The sequence below is a fragment of the Oncorhynchus masou genome, chromosome 4 (assembly GCF_036934945.1).
Source record: "Oncorhynchus masou masou isolate Uvic2021 chromosome 4, UVic_Omas_1.1, whole genome shotgun sequence".
NCBI lineage: Eukaryota > Metazoa > Chordata > Actinopteri > Salmoniformes > Salmonidae > Oncorhynchus > Oncorhynchus masou.
Genome location: NC_088215.1, coordinates 3,613,164 through 3,628,761, shown reverse-complemented (window position 1 = coordinate 3,628,761; position 15,598 = coordinate 3,613,164). Strand labels below are relative to the sequence as shown.

At 39.0% G+C, this 15,598-nt stretch overlaps 1 protein-coding gene and 1 pseudogene across 1 annotated transcript; one reads left to right on the top strand and one right to left on the bottom strand.

Moving 5' to 3' along the window:
• LOC135520267 (zinc finger protein 239-like) overlaps positions 1–15,598 on the top strand; it is a 467,619-nt pseudogene that overhangs the window by 252,195 nt on the left and 199,826 nt on the right.
• On the bottom strand, positions 9,212–13,666 carry LOC135521819 (zinc finger and SCAN domain-containing protein 2-like). The gene is made up of 2 exons (XM_064947570.1): positions 13,077–13,666; positions 9,212–10,440 (listed from the first exon to the last, which is right to left on the bottom strand). Exons 1-2 carry the CDS (start codon positions 13,432–13,434, stop codon positions 9,965–9,967), a joined length of 834 nt encoding a protein of 277 aa, XP_064803642.1. The 5' UTR covers positions 13,435–13,666; the 3' UTR covers positions 9,212–9,964.

The window sequence follows — 15,598 nt, the reverse complement described above, 5'->3', positions numbered from 1 at the left end:
TTTAAAGCGGGGTCTGCATCCTTGATATACACAGCTTTACCTTTTAGTTTTCTCGATTAGGTAGTATAAAAATATAGATATTTTTTTCTCTGGATTATTCTGTACATATGTTGAGTGTCTCTGTATCTGGTATGTTTGCACAGTGCCGTTTTTGTATTATTATTATTTTTCTTGGCAAGTGGAATTCAGTAGGGGGGAGTGTAACAGGGTTATATTGGTGATTCCCCTTGTCACTTTATTGTTAAGCCAATGGGTTTTTGGTTGTCTTGCCTTCACCTACTCAACATGACACCTTATTGGCTGGTTTGCGTAGCTGTTACTGTAATTTAATTATGCCAATGTGCTTTCATTAATTGAAAACCCTTAATCTATTTTATGAGAATTTGTAAGATTCTTGTTTGCATAAAATAGACGCAGACCAGTCTTTCAATAATAGGTAACATAATTTATTCTCGGAGCGCGCTGCCACTTAACCACGAGCAACAGTTTATATGCAGATCATGACGTCATTTCATTGCTTTAACAGAATCCTCTCCTCTCGACCGGGACAAGGTGAGGTGAAAAGTTAATTCTAACTTGCTAACACACTCCCAGGTAACTTTTGACCCCTCAACATTATCGATCACCACTGAGCTGACAGTTCTAATTAACAGAAAACCTAGGAATGCACTCACTGTCTTATCTAAAAACCCCAGAGCTAAGTTTCTGTCGGTTCAACACTAGGTTAACGACCTTATGTGTTTACACAGTCCCCAACGCATTCGTTTCTTCCTAGTTGGAATGGTGTTCATTAACTTTAATTACTCCTTGTCCGTGTCACAATCCCACCTTATGAACTCATATAGGTAATCAGATATAATAAAACAGAGTATAAATTTACTTAGTTAGAATTATATTTAAAATGGGGATATTGTTTATTCATTTATTCATAATAATTCCAACAGTATCTTACTTATGAGGGGGAATGTTCCAGTTAGAATCGTCCCAGTGAACAAGCACCAAACCAGCGATAAGTTGTTGGTTGCAAAGCACTGTACGTCAAAAGTGATTTTTATACTCCCAAGTGATGATTTAAATGTACAATTTATATCAATTTGTTTGTAAATGTTCTTCGGAACATCACACATAAGATGCAGCGTTTTTTGGAGAATATTTGTTGTGCATTTTGTTGTAAAGAATTCCCGCCTGTACGAGCTAGCAACTTACTGTGTCTGATGGGGGGGTTCATATATTTTGTACAGTGTGTGAGTGCAGAGTTGGATGGTGAGCCGTGCATTGCATGACTTGCAAATTTGTGCTGTTCCTATCAGGTACATTGTTAAAGATATTATATTGTAATTGTATTATTTTGGTAACTAGCCCAGTGAACAAGCACCAAACCAGCGTGCGTGAGTGCAGAGTTGGATGGTGAGCCGTGCATTGCATGACGTGCAATTTTGTGCTGTTCCTATCAGAATAAATCTCCATGACTGGTGCTACACGTTGGAGTTCTGTGTCGATGACTGATTGTACACAACGCAAGCAGAGTACTGTTACAAAGGCACCAACTTTGAGTATGTTTTAAAACAAAGGTTTCAAACCAATTCATGAATGTAATTGAATCTAGGTATGTCTTGCCTTTAATGTAAGGGCATGAAACAAATTGGCTGAATATTATACAATGACTTATCAACAGCTCTAATAATTTGACCCCCACAGGAAATCCACACTGGCAATTATAGAATATACTATATATCATAGAAACCTGGTTAAACTATCATTATGACATCATGGACGAATTCTAGAATATACTATATATCCTAGAAACCTGGTTAAAACTATCATCAACATCATGGATGGCCAGTCCTTGTATTCATAGTGTAGTGAATTCAGGGGGTAGCCCTGAGCTGAACTCAAACCTGGGTCCAGCGACTGTCAAGCCAACACCTTATAACTGTTACGCCAAGATGTCTGAACTTCTTGACGAAGTCGCTAGGTGTTGGGTTACGGTTGATACAATAGCTTTCTCTATGAATTTGAGGGTGGTTACACTTCTCCCCATCCTCAGCTGTTTACCAAACCAAGTCTCTGGGCAGTCATTTTGTTAAAAAAAAAAATGCAATCTGCAGTTCAAACAATAACAAATCTGTCATTCCACCACTGTTTTGGTAATAAGATGATTATTGGGTTGGAGAAATGTAACTACAGACAGACCTATGGATGCAAGGACTGACCTTCCATGATATCAACATTATAGTTTTAACCATGTTGAGGCTATACAGTGTTGATTTACATTGTTTCTAAACATTGGAGTAAAAAAAGCTTATTTGGGGTTCTGATGGGGTACAACAGTTGAACTACGCTCATGAGGCATGTGTTATATTCTTCAGGAATCAATGGCTATAAATAAATATTTTAAAAGTCACAATACGGATGTAGCAATTGCAGATTTCCGCTTCAACACCAAACATTAGTTCAACAACTGCAGAGTTTGTGCCTCTGTTTTTAAGACAGTACTTACTAGTGTTAATCACCGAACGGTATCTCAAAACCATCTTATGGCTAAATTCATCCTTAGAACCATTGGATGCCATAAGATGCGTTTGGGAAACCGGGCCCAGATATCCAGTTTCCTCTTCTTCTTCCTCCTCATTTTTCGATGAAAGTCATCTCCCCCTCCTCTTTCACTCCATAAACTGCATCCTCCTCTTCTTTCACTCTGAACGCGTCTTCCTCTTCTTTCACAGTAACGGCCTCACCCTCTACTTCTTGATGTACTGTGATATTCTCATCTTCTTTAGAAGGAGAGTAGCTTAGTGACCGCATGGTCGGGGATGTTAGCTAGCTAGGCTAATGCTAATTTAACCAGCCCGCTAACTGAATAATTTTTTTAATATTTTTTTTATTTCACCTTTATTTAACCAGGTAGGCTAGTTGAGAACAAGTTCTCATTTGCAACTGCGACCTGGCCAAGATAAAGCTTAGCAGTGTGAACAGACAACACAGAGTTACACATGGAGTAAACAATTAACAAGTCAATAACACAGTACAAAAAAAGGGGAGTCTATATACATTGTGTGCAAAAGGCATGAGGAGGTAGGCGAATAATTACAATTTTGCAGATTAGCACTGGAGTGATAAATGATCAGATGGTCATGTACAGGTAGAGATACTGGTGTGCAAAAAGAGCCGAAAAGTAAATAAATAAAAACAGTGTGGGGATGAGGTAGGTGAAAAAGGGTGGGCTATTTACCAATAGACTATGTACAGCTGCAGCGATCGGTTAGCACATGTTTGAAGTTGGTGAGGGAGATAAAAGTCTCCAACTTCAGGGATTTTTGCAATTCGTTCCAGTCACAGGCAGCAGAGTACTGGAACGAAAGGCGGCCAAATGAGGTGTTGGCTTTAGGGATGATCAGTGAGATACACCTGCTGGAGCGCGTGCTACGGATGGGTGTTGCCATCGTGACCAGTGAACTGAGATAAGGCGGAGCTTTACCTAGCATGGACTTGTAGATGACCTGGAGCCAGTGGGTCTGGCGACGAATATGTAGCGAGGGCCGGCCGACTAGAGCATACAAGTCGCAGTGGTGGGTGGTATAAGGTGCTTTAGTGACGAAACGGATGGCACTGTGATAAACTGCATCCAGTTTGCTGTGTTGGAGGCAATTTTGTAGATGACATCGCCGAAGTCGAGGATCAGTAGGATAGTCAGTTTTACTAGGGTAAGTTTGGCGGCGTGAGTGAAGGAGGCTTTGTTGCGGAATAGAAAGCCGACTCTTGATAATAACAACAACACCGTAAATATTAAATTAAATCTGATAACTAAGTGGACGGCATAAATGGGTTTAAAACACAGTGGCTAATATACACTAAAGCGTCTAAAGAGCTTTATTGGTCCGGCTATTTTGTCTAGCAAGCTACCAAAGTGTCTGATAAACTGTTGCTGCTGCTGCTGAAAGAAGCGTTCCGTCCACGAGATTGTACGTCACACCAGCAGCATAACCTTAAAGTCGCAGATCGCCATCTGCTGACTGGAGTGGGTAACGCAGTTGAGTAAAATGTATATTTCATCTTCAGATAACAAGTTAAAGTGTAGGACACCTGAGATTATACTCACCAGTGTAACAATACAGTGTGGTTAAAGACTTAGTAACTGAGTTGTATTGAAGATCTGGTTCCCTATAAGCACAAACAGATGTGTTTCTGAATTATCACATATGTATTCATTTATTTCGGGATTCTGGGTAATCCACAGCAGATTTATGGAGAATTTGAAAATTGAGTGGTCCTGGGACAGAAATGTATAAAGTTGACATTGCATCATAAAATCCACCTTTTAAATCCTATATTAGCAATTTATGTTTTAGTAACTTCTGTTATTGGTTTGGTGTCAAATAAGCCTGTCTTTATATGTTATTTGCCAAATCTCAGTTTTCCATGTGCTAAAGTTCCCTCTTGGTATCTAACTGGAAAATGCATGTTCTTTAGGAGTGCTATTTTTACACTGTTGACTACTGATCATTCATCCACACTGTGTGTCTCATCAATGCAGGTAATTTATGACAAATGTATAAAGTATATGTTTTATAAACTCATGAACACCAGCCAGTTTATCAGCCCGGTTTTGTTAGTTTAGGTGTATTCTACTTCAGTTTTTCAGGTTAATTTGATATATTTTGATACTAAAATGGGTGAGAGTTTATTCTGATGTTGTGAATATGTGACACATGGAAACAATGTATTAATTTATTATAGTCAATTAAGAATTAGTATGAATAGTTAAATCCACTAAACGATCACAATAACTTTGAATGACATATCAATTGTTTTTTTGTTAGTATATTATAGGGCAGATTTATGGAGAATTGCTGTGGGTGTGCAATTTATATCCCATCTCTACTGATCATTCATCCATACTGTGTGTGTCCCATCATTGCAGCTTTGGAAATAAATGAACTATCCATTCATTGCTCCTTCACCACAGACTCACTAAACAGAGAACATCCCTGGTCATCCGTACTGCCTCTGATCTGATGGACTCACTAAACAGAGAACATCCCTGGTCGTCCGTACTGCCTCTGATCTGATGGACTCACTAAACAGAGAACATCCCTGGTCGTCCCTACTGCCTCTGCTCGGACGGACTCACTAAACACAAATGCTTCGTTTGTAAATGATGTCTGAGTGTTGCAGTATGCCCCTGGCTATCCATAAATAAAAAAAACAAGACAATGGTTCCGTCTGGTTTGCTTAATATAAGGAATTTTAAATTATTCATACTTTTACTTTTGATACTTAAGTATATTTAAAACCAAATACTTTGACTTTTACTCAAGTAGTATTTTACTGGGTAACTTTCTATTAAGGTATCTATACTTTTACTCAAGTATGACAATTGGGTACTTTCTCCACCACTGATTTATGAGTCTAATCTGGTCTCCTTCAACATGGTCAGCATCATTATGAGTCTAATCTGGTCTCCTTCAACATGGTGAGCCTCATTATGAGTCTAATATGCTCTACTTCAACATGGTCAGCATCATTATGAGTCTAATCTGGTCTGCTTCAACATGGTGAGGCTCATTATGAGTCTAATCTGGTCTCATTCAACATGGTGAGCCTCATTATGAGTCTAATCTTCTCTCCTTCAACATGATCAGCATCATTATGAGTCTAATCTGCTCTCCTTCAACATGGTCAGCCTCATTATGAGTCTAATCTGCTCTCCTTCAACATGGTCAGCCTCATTATGAGTCTAATCTGCTCTCCTTCAACATGGTCAGCCTCATTATGAGTCTAATCTGGTCTCCTTCAACATGGTCAGCCTCATTATGAGTCTAATCTGGTCTCCTTCAACATGGTCAGCCTCATTATGAGTCTAATCTGCTCTCCTTCAACATGGTCAGCCTCATTATGAGTCTAATCTGCTCTCCTTCAACATGGTCAGCCTCATTATGAGCCTCATGAACTGTCTGATGAAAAAGAAAACCCACACACTGATCAGTATCAATCAGCCTTTTGTTTTCGTTCAAGTTATTAACTAATGATGAACACACACAAGTTCTCAGATGTGTGAGTGCTTTACCTATTTCTAACAGTATCATTTCAAATGGAGAAAACATCTCAGCAACATGGAAACAATGTGGGAGGATTAGCAAATCCTGTTTCAGTATCGAAATTAAACCACATGAGCCTAGTTAAATAAAGACTAAATTATACAAATAATTTTTAAATGTAGCAGAATTAAGTAATGATTGTGCAATATCAGACTAAATTAGAGTAACAACCCAAAATGACAGACAAACAGGGAATGTTCAATCACCCAAAAAGACACTATATCACCACTTTATTCCCTATCATGAAGAACACCTGTGGAAATGGGCAATGGGTATAGACATTCATCTGACTCCAAATCAAGACATGATTGAATAGTTGAATAGTGTCTAATCCAAATAATCAGCACAATGTCAGCTGTTAGTGCAGGGCTGGAACAGAAACCTGCACACCCAGTAGCTCGATCTCTAGCAGCAAGGTTGGCTATGTATTTTCTAGGTCTGTGAATCGTGGAACAGTATTGGTGGTCATACAACGTATTATAACAGTAAACCAACAGCATATTCAGAGCATTTAGAAAGTATTCAGTGACTTTTTCCCCAAAAATTTATGTTACATCCTTATTCTAACATGTATTAAATAATATTGTGATCCTCATTAATCTACAAACCATACCCCATAATGACATAATACCCCATAATGACAAAACAGGAATACCTTATTTACATACAGTGGGGAGAACAAGTATTTGATAAACTGACAATTTTGCAGGTTTTTCTACTTACAAAACATGTAGAGGTCTGTAATTTTTTATCATAGGTACACTTCAACTGTGAGAGACGGAATCTAAAACAAAAATCCAGAAAAATCACATTGTATGATTTTTAAGTAATTAATTAGCATTTCACAAGAAACAGACTTCATTATAGTCAAATTACACCACACTGAATATTATGTTACTATTATCTCCGTCCTCACTGCTAGGGACAGGAACAACACAAAAGTACCTTACCTATCCAGAATAGCCTCCTCTCTCACTGACAGTTGGGGCTGCTATCCTTTCACCCTCCTCCATGGCTGTTAGCTAGCTACAAATGCATTTGGAGTTTGTTTTTTACAGTGATAGATAGCTAGCTAATATGAAGTCAAGTAGCTGGTGATATTTAATGAACTTAGCTATCTATCTATACAGAATGTGAAGTTGTCTCGTTAGCTCATTTAGCAGCTCATTTGAGTTAGCAGGGACTGTAGCTAGTTAGATAATACTACATTGTTGTTTTTCATTTCCAAAAATCTATTTACTTACTTGAATAGGTTCTCCCAGCCATGTGGACAACTGGAAACAGGGCAGCGAAGTTCATCACCAGAGGGTTTTAGAGGATATAACTATTGAACTATGAACCCATTTAATAACCAGACCTTCATACAAACTTGCTCTGCTGACATCTTGACAGAGTCACAACGGGCGGCCTAAGCGGCATCTCGTTCATCTGCTGACTGGACGTAGTTGAGGAAAATGTACATTTTATTTTCAGACAAAAAAGTTCAAGTGTAGGGAGCATGAGTTTTTACTCACCAGTGTAACAATACAGTCTGGTTAAAGACTTAGTAACTCAGTTGCAGCCACGATTTGGCAAACAGTTATGTTTTTGTTTTAAATTTACAAAAATTATAATTACATTTAAAATGTTTTCTTTACTCAAGTATGACAGTTGGGTACTTTTTCCAGCACTGTATATTTATAACGATCCCTTGCGTCATGCAGCCATTCCTCTGGGTAACCCTACTGTCTGAAACGCTCATCCAGACATTCCTCTGGGTAACCCTGCTGTCTGAAACACTCATCCAGACATTCCTCTGGGTAACCCTGCTGTCTGAAACACTCATCCAGCAATTCCTCTGGGTAACACCGCTGTCTGAAACACTCATCCAGACATTCCTCTGGGTAACCCCGCTGTCTGAAACGCTCATCCAGACATTCCTCTGGGTAACCCTGCTGTCTGAAACACTCATCCAGACATTCCTCTGGGTAACCCTGCTGTCTGAAACACTCATCCAGCAATTCCTCTGGGTAACACCGCTGTCTGAAACACTCATCCAGCCATTCCTCTGGGTAACCCCGCTGTCTGAAACACTCATCCAGCCGTTCCTCTGGGTAACCCTGCTGTCATTCAGACAGTCGGCTTGTTTGTCATAGTCACTCTGTGTCCTACACATCTTGTGTATGCGACTGTATTGGGTGATGGGGAGGCTCTTTTTTAGGGGTGTAGGGTGGAAGCTGTCTCGGCGTAACAGGGAATTCCTGTCAGTCGGCTTCCTGTATAGGTCTGTGCTAAAGCCACACCCCTCCCTCTTAATCAAAATGTCCAGATAACTTGTTTCATGTGCATCAAAGGTGAGGGTGAATTTCAGATGTTCACTGCTTGTATTGATGATGGAGTGGAATCGATGAAGTTCCTCTGCTGTCCCCTGGAATAGAAGGAACACGTCATCAATGAAGCCTTTCACAGAACCTGATGAGGTGCTAGAATGGATTGTTAGGGCTGACAATCACATTCTTCTCTAACAACCCCACATAGAGATTGGCATAATTAGATGCTATTCTTAAAACTACAATGACCATAATGCACTGCGTGTCTACTTGTCTTGTCTGTTTATTTTACACCTGCTATGTAAAAGAGACCGAAGAATGCACAATGGTCAATGCTATCCGGGGTCGTTAGGGCATCCCTACCCTAAACCCCAACCCCTACCTAACGATTTTCAATGTCAACTTCATAGGGCTAAGGATGTCCCAAGGATGTATCTCTACCTGAAAATACATGATCTAAGTGATTGATAGGTGGTATTCATCAGTCATAAAGCCTAATTCACTTTAATGAACTACTAAAATAGTGATTTTGTCAGACAGCATAGACAGTAGCTCTACACTTTATTGACTGACTGATCCATTCATCCTTCCATCCATCAACCTTCCTCTCCTGGTTAGGAAGAACACTTCTACAGCCAGAGAGGTGAAAGGTCACACATGCTTTAGATGGTAAATATTTATGTCCCCTTAGTGGTTCATCACGTCAGCAAAAGGGAATATGTTCCATCATCGATGTTAATTTACATTAGTGCAAATTGTCCACTGATATTGGTGCCTACATACACAGACTTGAAATCATTGGCCACTTTAAGGAATGGAACACTTTAATAAAGGTTTACACATATGGCATTACTCATCTCACATGAATATACTGCATTCTATCCTATTCTACTGTATCTTAGTCTATGTATTACTCATCTTATATGAATATACTGTATTCTATCCTATTCTACTGTATCTTAGTCTGTATTACTCATCTCATATGTATATACTGTATTCTATCCTATTCTACTGTATCTAATCTATGCATTACTCATCTCATATGTATATACTGTATTCTACCCTATACTATTGCATCTTAGTCTATGCCGCTCTGACATCACTCGTCCAAATATTTATATATTCTTAATTCCATTTCTTTAGATTGTGTGTATTGTTAGATATTACTTGTTAGATATTACTGGACTGTTGGAGCTAGAAACACAAGCATTTTGCTACACCCGCAATAACATTGCTAACTAAACAAGTGTGTGACAAATAAAATGTGATTTGATGTATATAGGCCTGGTGTTGGTCATTCTACACTCTGTGTTCTACTACCCAGGTCTGGTGTTGGAGATCATTCCACACTCTGGGTTCTACTACCCAGGTCTGGTGTTGGAGATCATTCCACACTCTGGGTTCTACTACCCAGGTCTGGTGTTGGAGATCATTCCACACTGTGTTCTACTACCCAGGTCTGGTGTTGGAGATCATTCTACACTGTGGATCTCCTGCACGTATTTTCTGATATTTAATCAGACCACTTGAATGAGAGTATCTCTTGTCACATTGCTCTCAGCTATATGACTGCTCTCCTGTGTGTGTTCTCTGGTGTGATACCAGGTTGCTTGACTGAGTAAAACTCTTCCCACACTGATCACAGCTATAAGGCTTCTCTCCTGTGTGTGTTCTTTGGTGTCTATCCAGGCTGTTTGACTGAGAAAAACTCCTCCCACATTGCTTACAGCTATATGGCTGCTCTCCTGTGTGTGTTCTCTGGTGTGATACCAGGTTGTTTGACTTCGTAAAACTCTTGCCACACTGATCACAACTATAAGGCTTCTCTCCTGTGTGTACTCGCTGGTGTATTTTAAGTTTTGATGAAGATTTGCAATGTTTCCCACAGTCAGAGCAGTAGATAGATTTCTTCCCTGTGGGTCTCTGCTGGTGTTTCTTGAGGAGTTCTGATCTGGAGAGAGTCTTCTCTGCCTCGTCAGCATCATGATGTTGTTGAGGCTCCCCAGATGATCCACGATAGTCACGTCTCTCTCCTGTGTGAATGACAAAGTCAGACAGATGGTTAAAGGCCCACAACAGCAGAAATCAATTGTTTATTTAATGTAAATGGTGATGCCCAGAGCGTACCCATGAAGTTGTACAACAATTTTCATCAATTATTTGACAGTTGACAGAGGACCAGGGCACAAATAATAATATAAATCAATCATTTTGCTCTTTATTTAACCATCTTAAAATAAAACCTTCTTTGTTCATTGAAAATTGTGAATAACTCACCACAGGTTAATGAGAAGGGTGTGCTTGAAAGGATGCACATAACTCTGCAATGTTGGGTTGTATTGGAGAGTCTCAGTCTTAAATCATTTTCCACACACAGTCTGTGCCTGTATTTAGTTTCATGCTAGTGAGGGCCGAGAATCCACTCTCACATAGGTTGCCAAGGCAGGATACTCTGAGTGCAGCCCAATCCTACTGATTAAATAATATTTTCACAGAACCACTTGTTGCAATTTCGATGAGGTTCTCTTGTTAAGATATCGGTAAGTGGACTGGAGGCAGGGCATGAAAGGGATAACGAATCCAGTTGTGTGTCATCCATTTCGGGAAAGTACCTGCGTAATTGCGCACCCAACTCAGGTGCTTCGCTATATCACATTTGACATAGTCCGTAAGCTTGAATTCATTTGCACACAAAAAAAATCATACAATGATGGAAAGACCTGTGTGTTGTCCTTGGTAATGCAGACAAGAGAACAGCACCTACTTCTTAAATCATAGCCTCAATTTTGTCCCGCACATTGAACATAGTTGCGGAGAGTCCCTGTAATCCTAGATTCAGATCATTCAGGCGAGAAAAAACATCACCCAGTTAGGCCAGTAAAAATGTTAAGCTATCAATTAAAAAAAAAACGTGTCAATACTTTGCCCCTTGATAACCAGCGCACTTCTGTATGTTGTAAAAGCGTTACATGGTTGCTGCCCATAACATTGCACAGTGCAGAAAATACGCGAGAGTTCAGGGGCCTTGCTTTAACAAAGTTAACCATTATCACTATAGTGTCCAAAACATTTTCCAAGATGTCAGTCATTCCCTTGGCAGCAAGAGCCTGTCGGTAGATGCTGCAGTGTACCCAAGAGCCTGTCGGTAGATGCTGCAGTGTACCCAAGAGCCTGTCAGTAGATGCTGAAGTGTACCCAAGAGCCTGTCGGTAGATGCTGCAGTGTACCCAAGAGCCGGTTAGTAGATGTTGCAGTGAACCCAAGTGGCGTCGGGAGCAACTGCTTGATGCGCGTTACCACTCTACTATGTCTCCCTGCACCATCAGTACAGATACCAACATGAGCAGCAGCTAAGTTTGGCTACATACATTTGTGGAATTCCCGCGAGAGAGTAACGGTTAATGTGATTGGAAGTTAATTATTTGACTAAGCTACCTGTATTTGACATGGTGTTGCTATTTCACTGAACACTAGATGGTTTAATTGCATTTTTGGCAATGAAACGAGGCTACTCGGTGAGAAACAAACCTCACCCAAATGTAAAGCCCCGTTCAAAAATATAAATTGACTGTTTGAAATTGTGAAGAAAATGTATTATTTGTACATTCAAAAAAATGTGAATCACATTATTACTTGGCGTACCCCTGACGGCATACTCCAGTTTGGGAATACCTGCCATAGACCTACTGTAGGACCCATAACTTCACCTAACAACAACATAGACCTACTGTAGGACCCATAACTTCACCTAACAATAAGAGACCTACTGTAGGACCCATAACTACACCTAACAATAAGAGACCTACTGTAGGACCCATAACTACACCTAACAACATAGACCTACTGTAGGACCCATAACGTCACCTAACATAGACATACTATTATAGAACTACGTTAATGACAGTATCCATTTGGGTGTTGTCAATAAAGTTAAGGTGACTCTCGGTTAGAACCATTGAGTAGTGCGAAATCTGAAATTATTCAGGATTTCTGTGCCCATGAAAACTGTTTTCCCAGCGTAATTTAAGGAGACACTAAATGCTACGTAGGTAGAGTGCATTTCAGAGATCTGAATACAAAAAACTGTAGGAAAAGGAAAACAACCTAAACCACAAGGCCAAATCTACACTGGAGGAGCTTATCAAGATGACAAGGAATGTTCCTGAGTAGCCTAGTTACAGATTGGACTTAACTTGTCTTGAAAGTCTATAGCAAGACTTGAAAATGGCTTTCTAGCCATGATCAACAACCAACTTGACAGAAAGGGAAGGATAAAAAAAAAATGAATATTCACATGAAGATCAGTCACCTTTTGGATGACATCACGATTTCCCATCATGCCAACTACTTGAAGGCCTTACTAAGACATCACTCACTCCTTCTAGTTTCCAGTTGTCTAAAAAAAACACTATTTTGCACAAAACATTTATTTGTTTCCCTTTAATGTGTTTATACTTTACTGTATTTATATATCACTTTTCAACAGGAAAAGTTAAAATCACTGGAGGACGTCGTGAACAATTCAGACAGTACAAAAACATATTCAAGTGTAGAATGTAAAATCACACAGTTCAACAACTGCAGAGTTTGTGCCCCTGTTTTATAAGATACTACTCACTGTATTTACTGGTGTTAATCATATCAATGCCCCTGTTATGATAGTACTCACTGTATTTACTGGTGTTAATCAGTTCTCCAGTCTTCTCTTCTTCGTCCTCCTCCAATGTGACAGTAATCTCCCCCTCTTCATCCTCCACTCCCAAAACGGCATCTTCCTCCTCCTCTTTCACTCTGAACGCGTCTTTCTCTTCCTCCTCGTCTTTTACTGTAACATCCTCCTCTTTCACTCTGAACATGTCTTCCTCTTCTTTCACTGTAACGCCTTTCTCTTCTTCTTTCACGGTAACAGCCACACCATCTACTTGTTTTTGTATTGTAACAGCCTCCTCTTCCTCTTTGACGATAGTTTCTTTCTCCGTCCAGCAGACCCCCTCTTCTTTATCAGGAGAGTAGCTTAGTGACCTCATGGTCGGAGATGTTAGCTAGCTAGCATTAGTTACCAGACTAGTGCTAATTTAACCAGCCAGCTAGTTGCCTTACAATGGAAATATTAAATTAAATGGTGTAGCAAGTTGTTTCCACATAAGTATGTTTAAATCATAGTGGCAAATAAACCACGAAATTGTCTAAAGAACTTGAATGTTACGACTTCGTTATTTGGCGAGCTACCGAGGTGGCTGCAGTTGTTGAAGAAGCGTTCCGTCCACTAGATTATACGTCACTGTAGAAACATCGCCTGAAAGACACATATCGCCTTCTGCTGTCTGGAGGGAGGTAACGCAGTTTTTTTCTTCTTTCTTCTTAAGCAGTTTTGGGAAACGTTTTTTTCCCTCTCCATTTAATAAGAATATTATATCAACACGTGTTGTGTGATTAGTTCAGATTTTTTATGAGAATTTAAAACAAACTCTACATCTCCTCCACATCTGTATTTCTTATTCAGTCAAATAACTAGATATCAAAATAAGCCCCTAGTTATTGATACCTTTGATAAAGATGAGCAAAAATGTATAAAATAAATAAATAAACTTTACCCACTACCTGGATATTTTAGCCCAAAACCTGGTTACCTCTCTGCTAGGAGGCTGAAACTTGGCCATAAGTGGATCTTCCAGCAAGACACAACATCCACAAAGAAATGGTTAATTGGGCACGAAATCAACATTTTCAACGGCTATCTCAGTCTTCGGACTTCAACTCCATTGAAAACCTGTGGTTTGAATTGAACGGGGCAGTCCATAAGCACAGACAAAATACATCAAGGACCTGGAGAGCTTCTGTATGGAGGAATGGTCTAAGATCCCACCCAATGTGTTCTCTAATCTCATAAAACATTTCAGTGTTGTTATCCTCCCAAGGGGAGGGTGCTAGAGTATTGAAAACATGGGTGGCAATAATTCAGACCCCTACCTTTTGAGAATTACATGTTAAACTAAATCTCTTTCTCTGAGCAATTGTATTAGTATCAAATAATATAATTTCCCTTTAGTTGTTACATACAATATAGCTCAGTATTTGAATTCCTTATCTTATAGTCGTTTATCTCATCTTTATCAAGGGTGTCAACAATTTTGTCCCCCACTGTACCTCCATACTGCTGCTACATGGTGTAACAATACATCATGTAGATGTATATAATGAACAGACTAGGTCTATACTGCTCCTACATGGTGTAACAATACGTCATGTAGATGTAAATAATGAACAGACTAGGTCTATACTGCTCCTACATGATGTAACAACACAGTGCATTCGGAAAGTATTCAAACCCCTTCACTTTTTCAACATTTTGTTACGTTACCATGGCAGCCTTATTCTAAAATGGATTAAAAAATAATAATAATATTCATCAATCTACACACATAGTGACACTATAATGACAAACCAAAAACGTGTTTTTAGATTTTTTTGCTAATTTATTAAAATAAACTGAAAAATCTACATAAGTATTCAGACCGTTTACTATGTACAAAGGGTATATAACAAAGTATTGAGATACATTTTTGAAATTGACCAAATACTTATTTTCAACCATAATTTGCAAATAAATTCATAAAAAATTCTAAAATGTGATTTTCTGGAATTTATTTTTCTCATTTTGTCTGTCATAGAAAATTACAGGCCTCTCATCTTTTTAAGTGTGAGAACTTGCACAATTGGTGGCTGACTAAATATTTTTTTGCCCCACTGTATATATACACATATAAATTTGTTATTATATCTCTCAGATACAGGACCGACACCTCAGAACAGACTTCCTTTAATTTTGGGGGGGAAACAATGTTACTATGGTTACTGTTGTTCCATGTTGTGAACATTCTCCAATGTGTTACTATGGTTACTGTTGTTCCATGTTGTGAACGTTCTCCATGGTGTTACAGCAGTATGGACAAATCATTTTTTGACAAAATAATTTTGAAATATTTTTTTGTTGATACTTCAAGGCGTCTTACAATTCAAAATTAAATAGCAAAATGATCCTTGGTATAACCTTAAAACATTTCTCATTCCGTTGGAGTGAGGCCTAGCCTACTGGTGAAGGGGGTCTCATTCATATTGGGAAATTATTTGGCAATCCTTTCTTTGGGGTAATTAGATCATTTGGGCAAATTTATTTCAATTTATTTACCT

Bases quoted from the DNA above. Each gene is read 5' to 3' on its own strand.
- LOC135521819 (XM_064947570.1), bottom strand. From the start codon at position 13,434: ATGAGGTCACTAAGCTACTCTCCTGATAAAGAAGAGGGGGTCTGCTGG. The intron at 10,441-13,076 runs GTGAGTACTATC...TCATTCACACAG, and splicing joins GATTAACACCAGTAAATACA to GAGAGAGACGTGACTATCGT.